This window comes from Phyllobates terribilis, unplaced genomic scaffold, assembly GCF_046119375.1.
Source record: "Phyllobates terribilis strain yellow unplaced genomic scaffold, ASM4611937v1 Scaffold_9__5_contigs__length_417890890, whole genome shotgun sequence".
Lineage (NCBI taxonomy): Eukaryota > Metazoa > Chordata > Amphibia > Anura > Dendrobatidae > Phyllobates > Phyllobates terribilis.
The window spans coordinates 157,923,966-157,937,960 of NW_027362769.1; the positions used below are offsets into that span (position 1 = coordinate 157,923,966).

The following is a 13,995-nucleotide window of genomic DNA, read 5'->3' on the forward strand; positions in this document are numbered from 1 at the left end:
TACTTATTGGGACATATGGGGCAAATCTGGGACTTATGGGACAATTTTGGGACTTATGGAGACTTATTGAGCAATTCTGGGACTTAATGAGACTTTTGAGGCAAATCTGGGACTTATGAAGACTTATGGGGAACTTCTGGGACTTATGGAGACTTTTGGGGAAATTCGGAGACTTATGAAGACATATGGGGAAATTCTGGGACTTATCAAGACTTATGGGGCAATTCTGAGACTTATGGAGACTTTTTGGGCAATTCGGAGACTTTTGAAGACTTATGGGGAAATTCTGGGACTTATCAAGACTTATGGGGCAATTCTGGGACTTATGAAGACTCATGGGGCAATTCTGGGACTTATGACAGCAAAGGCCATAAGGAGTTTACTGTTGACCTGAAAGAAGAGGCTTACTTGTATGTATGAGATTGTGGTAGGAGTTATGCAACCATAGGGAGCCTACACCCAGAATAATGAGATCTACTTCACTTTAACATCCATAGGGAATAATTCTTGAATAACTAAAAAAAAAATAATGAATGTGAATTATTAATAAGGAGCCATAAAAAACATTATTTTTCTTTATTATTTTTACAGCATTTGTACAAAAATCAAATATTTGTGACACGACTATTTGAAACTACTGAGTCTAAGTCATTCTGATCTTTCTTCTGTCCCATCTTTCTCCTTTGAGCTTCTAGCAGCGGCCAAAGCTTCTCCCAAAATTTTAATAAACTTGAAGACATCGTGGAATGTGTTATAGAGAGGAACAGGTGCGATCCGTAGACCATTGGGCTCACGCATATCACACTGTAAGAGAAAATAGAAACGGTAAGGCTTTATTGCCAACTCGGAAGGTCAATTTTAACCTTTTAACTACTATGATTACAATCCAGTCTGGTATCAAACCAGTAGATCCACACCAAGACCTATATCTAGCTAACTCCGATTGCAAAAGTGTAATCCCTTAAAAGGAAGATGTCATCAAAAAATTGTTTAAATCAGGTTTTTGTGTTAAATTTATATTTTTATGACAATATTTTTTCTCTGTAATACAATCTTAATTAAAAAAATGATATCTGGCAATATTGATACTGGCCACTGAGGCTTTTTTAGACTCTAACTTCCTGATTCAAGAAATTGACATGTACATTAGCCACAATGGTCAGATTGTAACCCTATGTTTCGTATTAAAGCATCTAATGAGTGTGTGCAAAGGCCTTTGTGAAGAGAGGAGGAGCAGGGAAGCTGTGGCTTTGAATTGATGGATATTATATTATTAGTTGTGTATAGACCAGTCATTGTAATCTTGCCTCCAATGATAATGAGCCTTCTGAAAATTTTTCCTGAAGGACATGAAGTATGAGTTTAAAAAAGTCCCAGTGGCCAGTGTGAACAGTGCAAGATTCCTTATGTTGTGTTGTAATAAAGTACATAAGAAAAAAAAAATAACAAAAAAGCACATTGCCAATTTTTGAAGTGTAACAAACATTAAAGAACATTTTAAAAAAAAATATAAAGAAGCAAACATGTACAATTTCACTCCCCTTTCCCCAAAACTAATTAGCAAAATGTAAAAAAATAACACATTTGGCTTCACTGCATATTTGTTTGAACTAAAAAAAAACTTAAATATGTATCCCAAATGTCGAAATGCAAAAGAAAAATACAAAACAGAAAAAATACAGATTTGTTTTTCTATTTTTTTCCCATAAAAAGATGAATAAAAAGAGATGAGAACGTTGAATGGATACCAAAATGGTATGAATAAAAACTACAGCTCATTCTGTAAAAAAAAAAAACAACAAAAACAAGTCTTTATGCAAATCAGTAAAAAATAAAAACAAGTTATGGCTCCCAGAATATGATGACTGAAGCCAAACTTTTATTTTATAAGTATTTATATATTTTTAAGTAGTTAAAAAAAATACCATATGAGTTTGGTATGACCATAACCACATTGACCTCAAGAATAAAGTTACCTGGTCTTTTTAAAAAAGTGAATGTCATAATAAAAAAAGGAGGGGGGGGGGGGCGACGACACTTTTTATTTTTTTATTTTCCTCCACATCTTTCAGTACATTATGTCTGAAAATTAATGGTGTTATTCAAAACTACAACTTGCAGAAATAAAAGCTTGGTATTACCACATCAACTGAGAAATAAAAAAAATGTCTGGCTTTTGGAAGAGTGGGTTGAAAAACTGAAGGTGTTAGAATGAAAAATTGCCCAGTCCTTAAGGGGTTAGGAGATGTTTACATCTTGGAACATAAACCATGGCCGCCTTCTTCTAAAACAGCGCCACACCTTTCCAGAGGTTGTTTGTGGTATTGTAGTTCAGCAAACTTCACTGCAGGTGAACTGCAGTTGAGCAGCAATACCCGACACAACCATTGAACAGGTGTGGCACTCTTTGGGAAGAAAGCAGCCATGTCTTTCTAGTCCTATACAACTCTCTACCCTTCTTAAACAGGTTGCTCACTACATTCACATTAATGGTCTATCCTTAGGATAGGTCATCAATGTCTGATTGATGAGGGTGCGCGTTCAGGAGCTAAAGAGCACAGCTCCATCAACTGTTTAATGGCAGCGGCCGAGTAGTACACAACTAACCCCTACTTAAATCAATAGTGGATGAATGTGCAGTACCCGGCCGCAACCACTATCCCATTGGTGGAGCTGTGCAGCTCTGTAACTGAGCAGTTATGGCCGACACTAGGAACAGGTGATCGGCGGGGGTGCCAGGTGTCGCTCCCCCACTGATCAAACATTGATGACCTATTTATCAATCTTAAGGTAGTGGACAACCTCTTTAAACAAAGTTTACTATTTTTCCATATGACCGAGTATCAGTAGGGTTATTTTTTTTTATTCCCAGAAAGCTTTCATTATGAGCTTAATCATTTTGAGAAGGAGCAGCAAAAACTGAATTTCCAATAACATCATTGTTTTATTAGAAACAAAATATATATTTTTTTGCTTTATTTTTACATGTAAAAAATCCTAAATGATAAAATTTCTCAGGTTAGCCACTTGAGCATATGTAACACAGGCACTTTAGATGCAGTGATACAGAAGCACAGAGCAGCCAATACAGGGTTAATAAACAGGGAAAGTTTATGATAAGATGAATCTCCACGCAGGGAGTAACAGGGGAAAATATGGGGAAATAGCAGGTATTAGTCTGTAACTGACAGTTCACAGTTTAACTAGATTTAGCAGAGTCAAACCAGTAACAAACGACAGTTTTTTCACTTAGCTGACTTGTATCCTCTACAAGGCAGTTGCCGGCTGGTGCTGGTGACACTGTCTTCAGGCTTCCCCGCCCAAACAATGCTCCATCTTCTGGCGGCAGCGGGCGGTCTCCGGTTTTACCCGCTGAGCCCCTAGTCCATAACAGTGCACCTCACGTGCTCAGCTCCACGGACCCTGTGTCTCTTCTCCCTACAGTCAGCTTGACTCCTCCGGTCCACTGCACTCGGATCCCTTGCTCCAAGTCCTGTAGCCAGGAGCCTGGACCCTCTCACACTGCTCTACTGAGCTGGACACAGCTCCGCTTTCCCGCGCAAACGTCCTCATCTCTCCCTCTCTCTCGTCACACCAGGAGTCCCTCTGTTACCTGACCTCCCAGCTCTCTCTCAACTCGCCCCCTGCTTCCCTGTCACATGACTCCTCTGCTTGCAGTCTGTCTTCCCCCTGCAACAAGAGGTACGGCCCCGGCAGTTCCGGATCCCTTGCTCTGAAAGTACTTACACCCCGGTCCTCCCCCTTACACATACATAAATAGCGGTGCATTTTCTTTTCAGCTTTGCTGTGTGGGCTAAGACAGAGTCAGCAGGTTTTAATGACAATTGACAGCTCTACTGGGCAGTACTCTATATGTTTCTGAAGACAGTATTAGGGTGTTTCTGCACCTTAGATACCTAACAAGATATTTTAGCCGAGGTCTATGGCACCGCACTTCCCCATACATGTCTCATTCAAGCATTCATGGGTTCTTTATGGGGAGAATGGAGGAAGCCGGTGCCAGAGGCTTTCCTAGCATGAGAACATAAGGATTTGGTGATTGAATTCCATCCTTTTCTCCCCTGATATTATCCATTCATGGACAGTCAAGTTGCTATAGAATTCAGATCCCATCAAAATCATTAGATTTGGATGACATTAGACTAATGTGTATAGGGGACCATCTTCTCAGTCATTAATTTCTATTCTTTCCTTCTACTGGATATTCTATACAGTTAATACAGGATGAAAGTTTGTGCCTGCAATATGGCTGCCCTTAGAATAATTCCAAAAGTTAAAAAAAAAAAAAAAACAAACTAAATAATTAAAAAAAAATGCAAAAAAACATAAGTTTTCTTTAAAAACTGAAATCTACGGTAATTAACCGAAATGACATGCCTGATAACCTTTCCTTTAAATACATAATATGCCCACTTTAATGTCTACTGCTCCGTCTTCATGCATAAAAAAAATATAAAATTAATTGAAAATAAAGAATTCAGGCGCGAGCGATGACATCCTACAAAGTAGCAGAAGAAAGTCAGCACTCAAAGAGGAATGCTTGGAAAACTTTGTAATGTCTTAATGTGATTACCGGGTCAAGTGCAATTTTATTAAATAAAACAGTTATTGACATTGTTAATTTGCAAACACGTCCATGACAAAAGGACAATATCACGTACCGCGACGCCTCGCTTCTCCAGTTCTTTGTAAACAGCTTTTATGGGCAGAGAAAATGCCAAGGAGAGCTGACATCCCCGATCTTCAAAGCGAGAGGGTGTGATTATTTTTGCATAAGGTTTCTTGGGTTCAGCCATATTTTCACTGTAATAATGTTTAATTAAGTACTCCAAATAGCCAGTCAGTAAAATCGACTTTTGCCGTAAGTCCTTCATGCTGGTTTGATTGAAAACCTTTGAAGGAAAAAAAAAATGAGGCATTAAACATGTAATTGCATAAAACAGAATAATCGCTTAGAAAAGTGACATTTGTAGTTTATGGATATGCAAATAATAAAAGTGAAGAGATGAACTTGATGGAACTGTGTCTTTTTTTCAATCTTTGTAAGTATGTAGAAGGTTATGTCTAGGTACCAATCCGGCATCGGGGTCCGCTAGGATACAAATATTATCATCTTTTTGTAGCAAAATATTAAAATCATGGTACTCCACCACATAAGCAGTAAAATAACGCAGACGCGTTTCGGACCAAGGTCTTTTATTAATGCATGCCATATAAAGGGTTACAAATGCAGCAATGTAAAATATGGCTGTCCAGGTAGGAGGAGAAAAAAATGTCCTTTGCAAAGTAATATGTCATATAATAACAAAAAAATTGAGATATAGCAGAGCTGAGTTTTTTATTTGGCTCATTATGATGCAACAATGCATCTTCATTGGCTTTACACAGGACTTTAAGTAAAGTTAAAGGAGTTGTCCGGTCTTAGGCTTCCATTCTGCAGTAAATGCAGACTTATGAATCCTCATATTGCGCGCTGTGTGCATGCTGTCAGGATTCTCTGATGCCGGCAGGGGACCGCAAGAATGAGATTTACATACATGTGGTCACATGCCGACTAGACATGCACAACCTCACTTAGTGCAAGTGTATGGAGCAAGATCGGACACGTCTAGTCGGAATGTGGCCGGAAGTATGCAAATCGCATATTTGAGGTCACCTGACCGCCCGCTCCCGGTATCGGCACCAGAGAATCCTGATAGCGTGCAGTGCCTGATGAGAGAATTCACAAGTCTGCAGTCACATAGTGTGACTGCAGAAATATAGCCTAAAGCCAGAGAACCCCTTTATTGAGTTATTGTTACTCAATAAGTTAATGGTATTGATAAAATGCCGAATGACACATGGAGCTCTGCTTCATCTGTAACTTTTTACAAAAAAAAAATTAAAGTGATTCAGAGTTGTTTTTGCCACTTAGACCACGGCCCCACTATCAGAATTCGGTCAGTATTCGGTCAGTATTATTTCTCAGGAGTGGGAGCCAAAACCAGGAGTGGGTGATAAACGCAGAATTGGTGACTTGTTTCTATTATACCTTCTCTCTGATTGTTCCTCACTTGGTTTTGACTCCCACTCTTGAGAAAAAATACTGACTGAAAACTAACCAAATACTGATAGTGGGGCCGTGGCCTTAAAGGGGTATCCCGTGAACAACATTTATGTATCTTCTGTCCACAGGGGATGTTGGATCTAAGTTCCCTTATGAACAGAGCAGAGCTGTGCATGTGCAACCACCCCTTCATTCACTTTTATGGTTATATGGGGTAGTACACATGTCTGACCAATGCTCTCATTGTCAGTGAATGGTGCGGTGTTCACACTTGCGCACTACGACTCCAGCAATAAATTCAACGCTGCTGTAGGCTGATTTATAAACTTAGGGTCATGTAATCATCAGACCAAAAGGACTATCATGAAATGTCTTGATGCATGCCACTCCATATTGGTCCTAAGGATGCCTGGTGTTCGCCCTTTTACCCCTATATAAGGATCATATGCAGTGGCCTCTGGGATACATCCATGGAGTAGCTGCTGACCAATGGAGTGAGTGACAGTTAGAAGTGCCCACAAGTCAGGTAAGAAACTGAGAGAGGCCATAGCAAAATTATATACAAAGTGTAATTATGGGATAGCTGGGTTTAAGTTTACAGGGTCAGGCAGAAACGTTTGGCAAAGAGAGAAAACAGTGAGTTAAACAAAAGAGTAAATGTGGAACAAAAGCTGGAACAGAACACAAAGGGTCAATCCAATAGAAGAGCCACCAGAGCTGTAGTATGTGTACAATAATTGGCAAGTGACTATAGGGGTTTAAATAAGGAGTGGTGCACCCACATAGGTTGCTGAACCCATCTAGTAACTTACCTTTTGTTTTTATCAAAGTATTTTTTATCCAATTATTGTTCTAAATAAATTTGTGTTTTATACAGCCAACGTCTCCTCTTCTACCCTTTAGAATTGGGTACATATACGTTACATACTTTGATACTAGCGCAGGTGTATATATATTGTTTATATATATTTTTCGTCTGCAATTTGGGATACAATTTGTACTTATTGCCCAAAAAAAAATCGTGTTGACATTTTTCACATTGCAGAAGATTGTCTCAGAGAAGGCTTTCATGAACTCAAATGCTTCAATGCGGGGGGGGGGGGGGGCTTACCCATAATGCTTTGCAACTATCACATCACATGATATAGCACAGGCAATGATTCAGGATAGTGAGAGGACATCACAGCTCAGCAATACAGATAGGGAGTCTAAAGCCCCCGTCTCACATAGCGAGATCGCTGCTGAGTCACGGTTTTGGTGACGCAACAGTGACCTCACCAGCGATGTCGCTATGTGTGACACTTTGCAGCGATCAGGCCCCTGCTGTGAGGTCGCTGATCGCTGCAAAGTGTCCTGGACCATTTTTTGGTCGTTGCCCTCCCGCTGGTCAGCACACATCGCTGTGTGTGACCAGCGGGAGCAGCGATCAGGCTGGTAACTATGGTAAACATTGGGTTACTAGGGGCACACGCGCACCTAGTAACCCGTTGTTTATCATGGTTACGAGCTTGCTAAAGTGAGCGGTAACCTCCCGCTCACTGTAGCAGAGTGGTAACCATGATAAACAACGGGTTACTAGGTGCGCGTGTGCCCCTAGTAACCCGATGTTTACCATAGTTACCAGCCTGCTCCTGCTTCAGCAGGCTCGTAACTAGGAGCAGGACATCGTGGAAAGATTCTTTCCACGATGTCGCTGCTCCCCTGATCGTTGGTGAGCCTGCCTGTTTGACATCTCACCAGCGACCACATAGCGACGCAGCAACGATCCCTGACAGGTCATATCGTTGTCGGGATCGTTGCAGCGTCGCTAAGTGTGACGGGGCCTTTAGCCACAAAACACCGAATAAACATTACAGATCGTGTGTGTGACAGCACAGCGGTGAAGAACAGTTATCATCCGTTTTCCCATAGCCAAATATGTGGAGGTCACTTTAACACAAATATAACGTTAATAATGTCAAAGAGTTTGAAAAGGGGTTGGATACTGTTCTAGGAGACCTCAGAGTGTTACACATGTTTTTGGAAGCTTTGCAATTTGTGGTAAATTGATTCACTGCAAATTGAATTTTCGGGAAAAAATTCGAAAGTGAATTTCCAAAGATTTGCTCATCGCTAGCAGGCATGTGACACTCAAAGATTATTTCATCATAGACAATGCAGATATCGCTGAAGAAAAGGATTGACAGTTTGACACCCATCTTCTTATTGCTTAAACCTTGATGTGCCTGTCAACCAATAAAGATTTTCAAGCTAAAAGTAGATTTTAATGTAAATATTTACATATGAAAGTAAATAGAAAATGACAATAGGATAAACACATAAAAGTCCCTGAGAATGCAGCTTTACCGAGCCCTTCCTGAATGCTCGTATATTTATCCTCACAGCATTAAAGCATTGTAGATCCATTTTCTTGATTGCACCGGGAGCTGGGACTTAGCTAGTAACGGTTAGATCCATTTTGCTGAGGTTCTACAGCAGCAATTAGCATTTGGAAAGCCTAAGTCACCGTGCCAAAAAGGGTAAAATCAGCCATAAAAAGGAGAATCACTGAGCTCTCGACTCATTGCTGGAGACTCCCCGCAGCGGATTTAATGACATAGACACATAGCAGCTACGTGGTGACATAAGTTCATAAATGAAAAACCCTGTAGTCTCACATTGATGAACTAAAAACCCCCCAAAAAAGGAAAATATGATTTTTATGGAGTCTTTACAGTGAGGTACTTTGTGCAAATGAGCCCCTGGTGTGAAATCTTCTATCTGTACTCAGATTCCCAGGTCAAATTTGCCTAATTTAGCAGTGAAAATTCATGCAAAAAGCTTTCAGGATTTGGCTTAACAGCTTCTGTTGTTACAGATGAAGCATTAAGTTACGATGTAGAAAATGATACAAACAATCAGCGTTCGAGAACGTTATAAATGACTCGGCTCTAAAAGCTTTCTAAGCTCAGCTCGCGGAGTAGAGAAAGTTCATTTGTTTTGACTTGTGTCCTTGAAATTTCTATAGTGCCTCTGCCGGCACGTCCGTCTTAGAAATCAAGGAGCAATTTCTGCAATTGCTGCAGATCGGTCAATTATAACAACTTTATTATTAAAGGTAAATTTTCAGCAATAAGAAAAAAAAAGTATTTACCTGCTGTCTGTGTAGCAATCTGCAAGTAAGAAAATGTGTTAAACATGTGCAGCAGTTTTAGGCTTCATTCAGATGTCAGTTTTTCTCACGTACGAGAAGAACGAACCAATTATTTTGATTGATAGAAGAAAAATCCAGCCTAGAAAAAGCCATAAAATTGAAAATTTATTGAAACAACATTAAAAAGAATGAGGTAACAGCATAATAGTCAGAGCTTCATGCAGGGAAAATACTGGGCAGACACGTTTCAGACTATCAGGTCTTTAAACATTGGCAATGATTAAAGACCCGATGGTCTGAAACCCGTCTGTCCAGTACTTTCCCTGTATGGGGCTGTGATTATTATGCTATTACCTCATTCTTTTTAATGTTGTTTCAATACATTTTCAATTTTATGGGATTTCCGAAGCTGGATTTTTCTTCTATCAATTTGTCTTCCTGCGGCACTGCTGGGTTTCCATGCTCCGGACTCCTCCATGGGTGAGCTGACAAAGTTTTCTTTTATCATTTATTTTGGTCAGACTCTACTCTAATCATGTGGTCCGAATTATCATCAGTTTTTCTCGTACGTGGAGAAAAAAAGAAAAAAAAAAGGTTTCTCTACCTTTTCCTTTCCAACTGTCCATTAAAAAACGGACTGTCCGCACTAGATTTGATTTTTGTTACAGACCAAAAGACTTAAGATATCAATTTTGATCGGATCAAAATCTGACAGTCCACGAAAAATCATGGACATGTGAATGATCCCATAGACCATCACAGGTACAAGTACTATCCATGCAAATGATGTTTAGCAACCGTACATGAGGACTGGACATCTGAATGAGGCCCAGTTGGAAATGTGGCAACAAGGAGAAAATGTATTCATCAGGGTTGTGCAGGGAGCTGTAACAGTTACTACACAGTGAGCACGCTGTAATCATTCCCCCTACACCCTGATTGACATCCTACTGAACAACCTATGTGGCTACATAGTGAGTGGTGACTGTTAAAGCCTAGCTCCACCCTGATGACAGGAAGCAAGCAGCTGCAGGGAAAATATACCTTTTGTTTTCTCTCTGTAGCTAGTCTTCCAATCAGAGACCTGCACATGTTCAAAACAGTATTTATCTGCAGATTCCAACTAGGTTACCATTATTTTTATTTTTTTAGCTGAGGAATAAATTGCATGGAAATAATATTGCAAACATGTGAAAATATGTGGCTTATGGGTGGTGGTATTACAGCAGTCAGATTATTCAATTTTGCATTTGTTTTGCAACTGAATTACAATATTTTTTTCCTTTTGTGCTGTAATTAGAATTGATTTATTTATCAATCTATTGCCACCTGTTGATGAAAAGTGGTATTACAGATAATTCATTATTATTGTTGCTTATGTAGCGCCAATATATTCCACAGTGCTTTACAGACATTTTCATTACTGTCCTCAGTGGGGCTCCTAATCTACATTCCCTGTAAGTATATATTTGAAGTGTTGAAAGTGCTAACCACTGAGCCATCGCACTGCCCACACGTACCGTATACATTTCAATTCACCTACCAGTAAGTCATTTCATGTAATATTATTTAAATTATTAATAATAACAACAGTTGATTTAGCTATATTTTGTTTCTTGATTAATTTACAGTTTTTGAGCTACAGTGCCTACAAGTAGTATTCAACCCCCTGCAGATTTAGCTGGTTTGATAAGATGCAAATAAGTTAGAGCCTTCAAACTGCAAACGAGAGTAGGTTTTATGAACAGAAGCATAAATCTTACAAACCAAAAAGTTATGTTGCTCAGTTGAATTTTATTAAATTTTAAACATAAAAGTGTGGGTCAATTATTATACAACCCCTATGTTTAATATTTTGTGGAATAACCCTTGTTTGCAATTACAGCTAATAATCGTCTTTTATAAGACCTGATCAGGCCGGCACAGGTCTGTGGAGTTATCTTGGCCCACTCCTCCATGCTGATCTTCTCCAAGTTATCTAGGTTCTTTGGGTGTCTCATATGGACTTTATTCTTAAGCTCCTTCCTCAAGTTTTCAATTGGGTTAAGGTCAGGAGACTGACTAGGCCACTCCAACACCTTGACTTTTTCCCTCTTGAACCAGGCCTTGGTTTTCTTGGCTGTGTGCTTTGGGTCGTTGTCTTGTTGGAAGATGAAATTACGACCCATCTTAAGATCCTTGATGGAGGAGCGGAGGTTCTTGGCCATAATCTCCAGGTAGGCTGTGCTATCCATCTTCCCATGGATGCGGACCAGATGGCCAGGCCCCTTGGCAGAGAAACAGCCCCACAGCATGATGCTGCCACCACCATGCTTGACTGTAGGGATGGTATTCTTGGGGTCGTATGCAGTGCCATCCAGTCTCCAAACGTCACGTGTGTGGTTGGCACCAAAGATCTCGATCTTGGTCTCATCAGACCATAGAACCTTGAACCAGTCTGTCTCAGAGTCCTCCAAGTGATCATGAGCAAACTGTAGACGAGCCTTGACGTGACGCTTTGAAAGTAAAGGTACCTTACGGGCTCGTCTGGAACGGAGACCATTGCGGTGGAGTACGTTACTTATGGTATTGACTGAAACCAATGTCCCCACTGCCATGAGATCTTCCCGGAGCTCCTTCCTTGTTGTCCTTGGGTTAGCCTTGACTCTTCAGACAAGCCTGGCCTCGGCATGGGAGGACACTTTCAAAGGCTGTCCTGGCCGTGGAAGGCTAACAGTAGTTCCATAAGCCTTCCACTTACGGATGATGCTCCCAACAGTGGAGACAGGTAGGCCCAACTCCTTGGAAAGGGTTTTGTACCCCTTGCCAGCCTTGTGACCCTCCACGATCTTGTCTCTGATGGCCTTGGAATGCTCCTTTGTCTTTCCCATGTTGACCATGTCTGAGTGCTGTTCACAACTTTGGGGAGGGTCTTAAATAGTCAGAAAAGGCTGGCAAAAGAGATCTTTAATCCACACATGTGAAGCTCATTATTCTTGGTGCCTGAACTACTTCTTAATACTTTTGGGGGACCAAACAGAATTCTTGTGGTTTGAGGGGTTGAATAATAAATGACACTCTGAATTAACTTTTAACGTTTTTTAAAAAAAAAAAAAAAAAAAAAATTTGCTGCAGTGCATTTCCCACTTCCAGGCTGATCTACAGTACAAATGTCACAATGCCAAGTTAATTCCGCATGTGTCAACCAGCTAAATCAGCAGGGGGTTGAATACTACTTGTAGGATCTGTATATTTATTCTAATCTAATATAAGGTGAACTCTGAGTGTTGAGGCTAGTGATGGGTGAACCCCTGGATGTTCGGGTCCGGCGGGTTCAGCTGAACAGTTTATTAAAAGTTCGGGTTCAGGTACCAGAACTACTACAGTCATCAGCTTATGCCTGCTGTCACAGATAACAGCAAGAGCAGGCGCCGTTGAAGGGAGTATTCATCTGCCAGCGCCTGCGCTATAAATAAATAAATTTAAAAACAATGGCATGGGTTCCCCTGTATTTTTGATAACCAGCCAGGCAAAACTGACAGCTGCATGCTGCAATCCTTAGCTGTCAGCTATAGCAAGGCTGGTAATCAAGAATAGAGAGGTCCCCACGCTGTTTTTTTAATTACTTAAATAAATAATTTAAAAAACGGCGTGGGGTCCCCCCAATTTTTGACAACCAACCAAGCTAAAGCTGACAACTGGGGGCTGGTATTCTCAGACTGGTAAGAGGCCATGGATATTGCCCCCCCCCAGCCTAAAAATAGTAGTCCGCAGCCATCCCAAAAAAGGCGCATGTTTTAGATGCGCCAATTCTGGTGCTTTGCCTGGCTCTTCCCGCATGCCCTGTGGCAGTGGCAAGTGGGTTAATATTTGTGGGGTTGATGTCACCTTTGTATTGTATGGTGACATCAAGCCCTTTGGTTAGTAATGGAGAGGCATCTATAAGACACCTCTCCATTACTAATCCTATAGTTATATTGTAAATAAAAACACAGACAGAATAAAGTCTTTTATTTGAAATAAAACAAACACTACTTTTACTTTTTTATATATAAACAACAAACACAGTTATACTCACCTAACGCCCATTCCATTAAAGCCATTGTCTCCTGTAAAAAAAACAGAAAATAATAAACAACGAAAATACTCACCTAACGCCAATTCCTTTGAAGCACTAGTCTCCTGTAAGAAAACAAAAATAAAAGACAACTGTGGCGCCCCTGTGGGTCCAGTAGCCACAGAGGTACTGCATCTCAGCCAGAGATGTGGTACCCCACTCTCGGGTAAGGAGGGAGCACTACCCGGGACCCAAACACCCACATCCAACACCAAATCACTCCAGTAGGGAAGGGCGAGATTGCTCCTGAGGGAGAGCACAGTCCCTGTCCCTGTGTAAGGGGGAAAACCGGGGTGTAAGTACTTTCAGAGCAAGGGATAAGGAACTGCCGGGGCCGTGCGTCTGGTTGCAGGGGGAAGACAGACTGCAAGCACAGGAGTCAGGTGACTGGGAAGCTGGGGGCGTGCCCAGAGTGAGAGCTGGGAGGTCAGGTGACCGAGAGACTGGTGGCGTGGGTAGAGAGAGGAAGAGACGAGGACGTTTGCGTGGGAAAGCGGAACTGGGTCCTGCTCAGCAGAGCAGTGTGAGAGGGTCCAGGCTCCTGGCTCCAGGACGGGGAGCAAGAGCCGAGTACAGTGGACCGGAGGAGTCAAGCAGACTAGAGAAGAGATGCAGGGTCGGTGGAGCCGGGCACGTGAGGTGCCGTGTTAAGGTCTAGGGGCTCAGCGGGTAAAACCGGAGACCGCCCGCTGCCGCCAG

General features: G+C 41.2%; 1 protein-coding gene across 1 annotated transcript in view; it reads right to left on the bottom strand.

Annotated features, from left to right (window-relative positions):
• Window positions 1-561: 561 nt before the first annotated feature.
• The window catches only part of KYNU (kynureninase), a 129,910-nt gene continuing 116,476 nt past the window's right edge, over window positions 562-13,995 (bottom strand). Inside the window, exons 13-14 of the mRNA XM_073647244.1 lie at window positions 4,683-4,913; window positions 562-804 (exon numbers count right to left, since the gene is read on the bottom strand). Of these exons, the coding sequence (XP_073503345.1) occupies window positions 649-804; window positions 4,683-4,913 (387 nt within the window). The 3' untranslated portion in view covers window positions 562-648. The remainder of the gene's footprint in view (window positions 805-4,682; window positions 4,914-13,995) is intronic.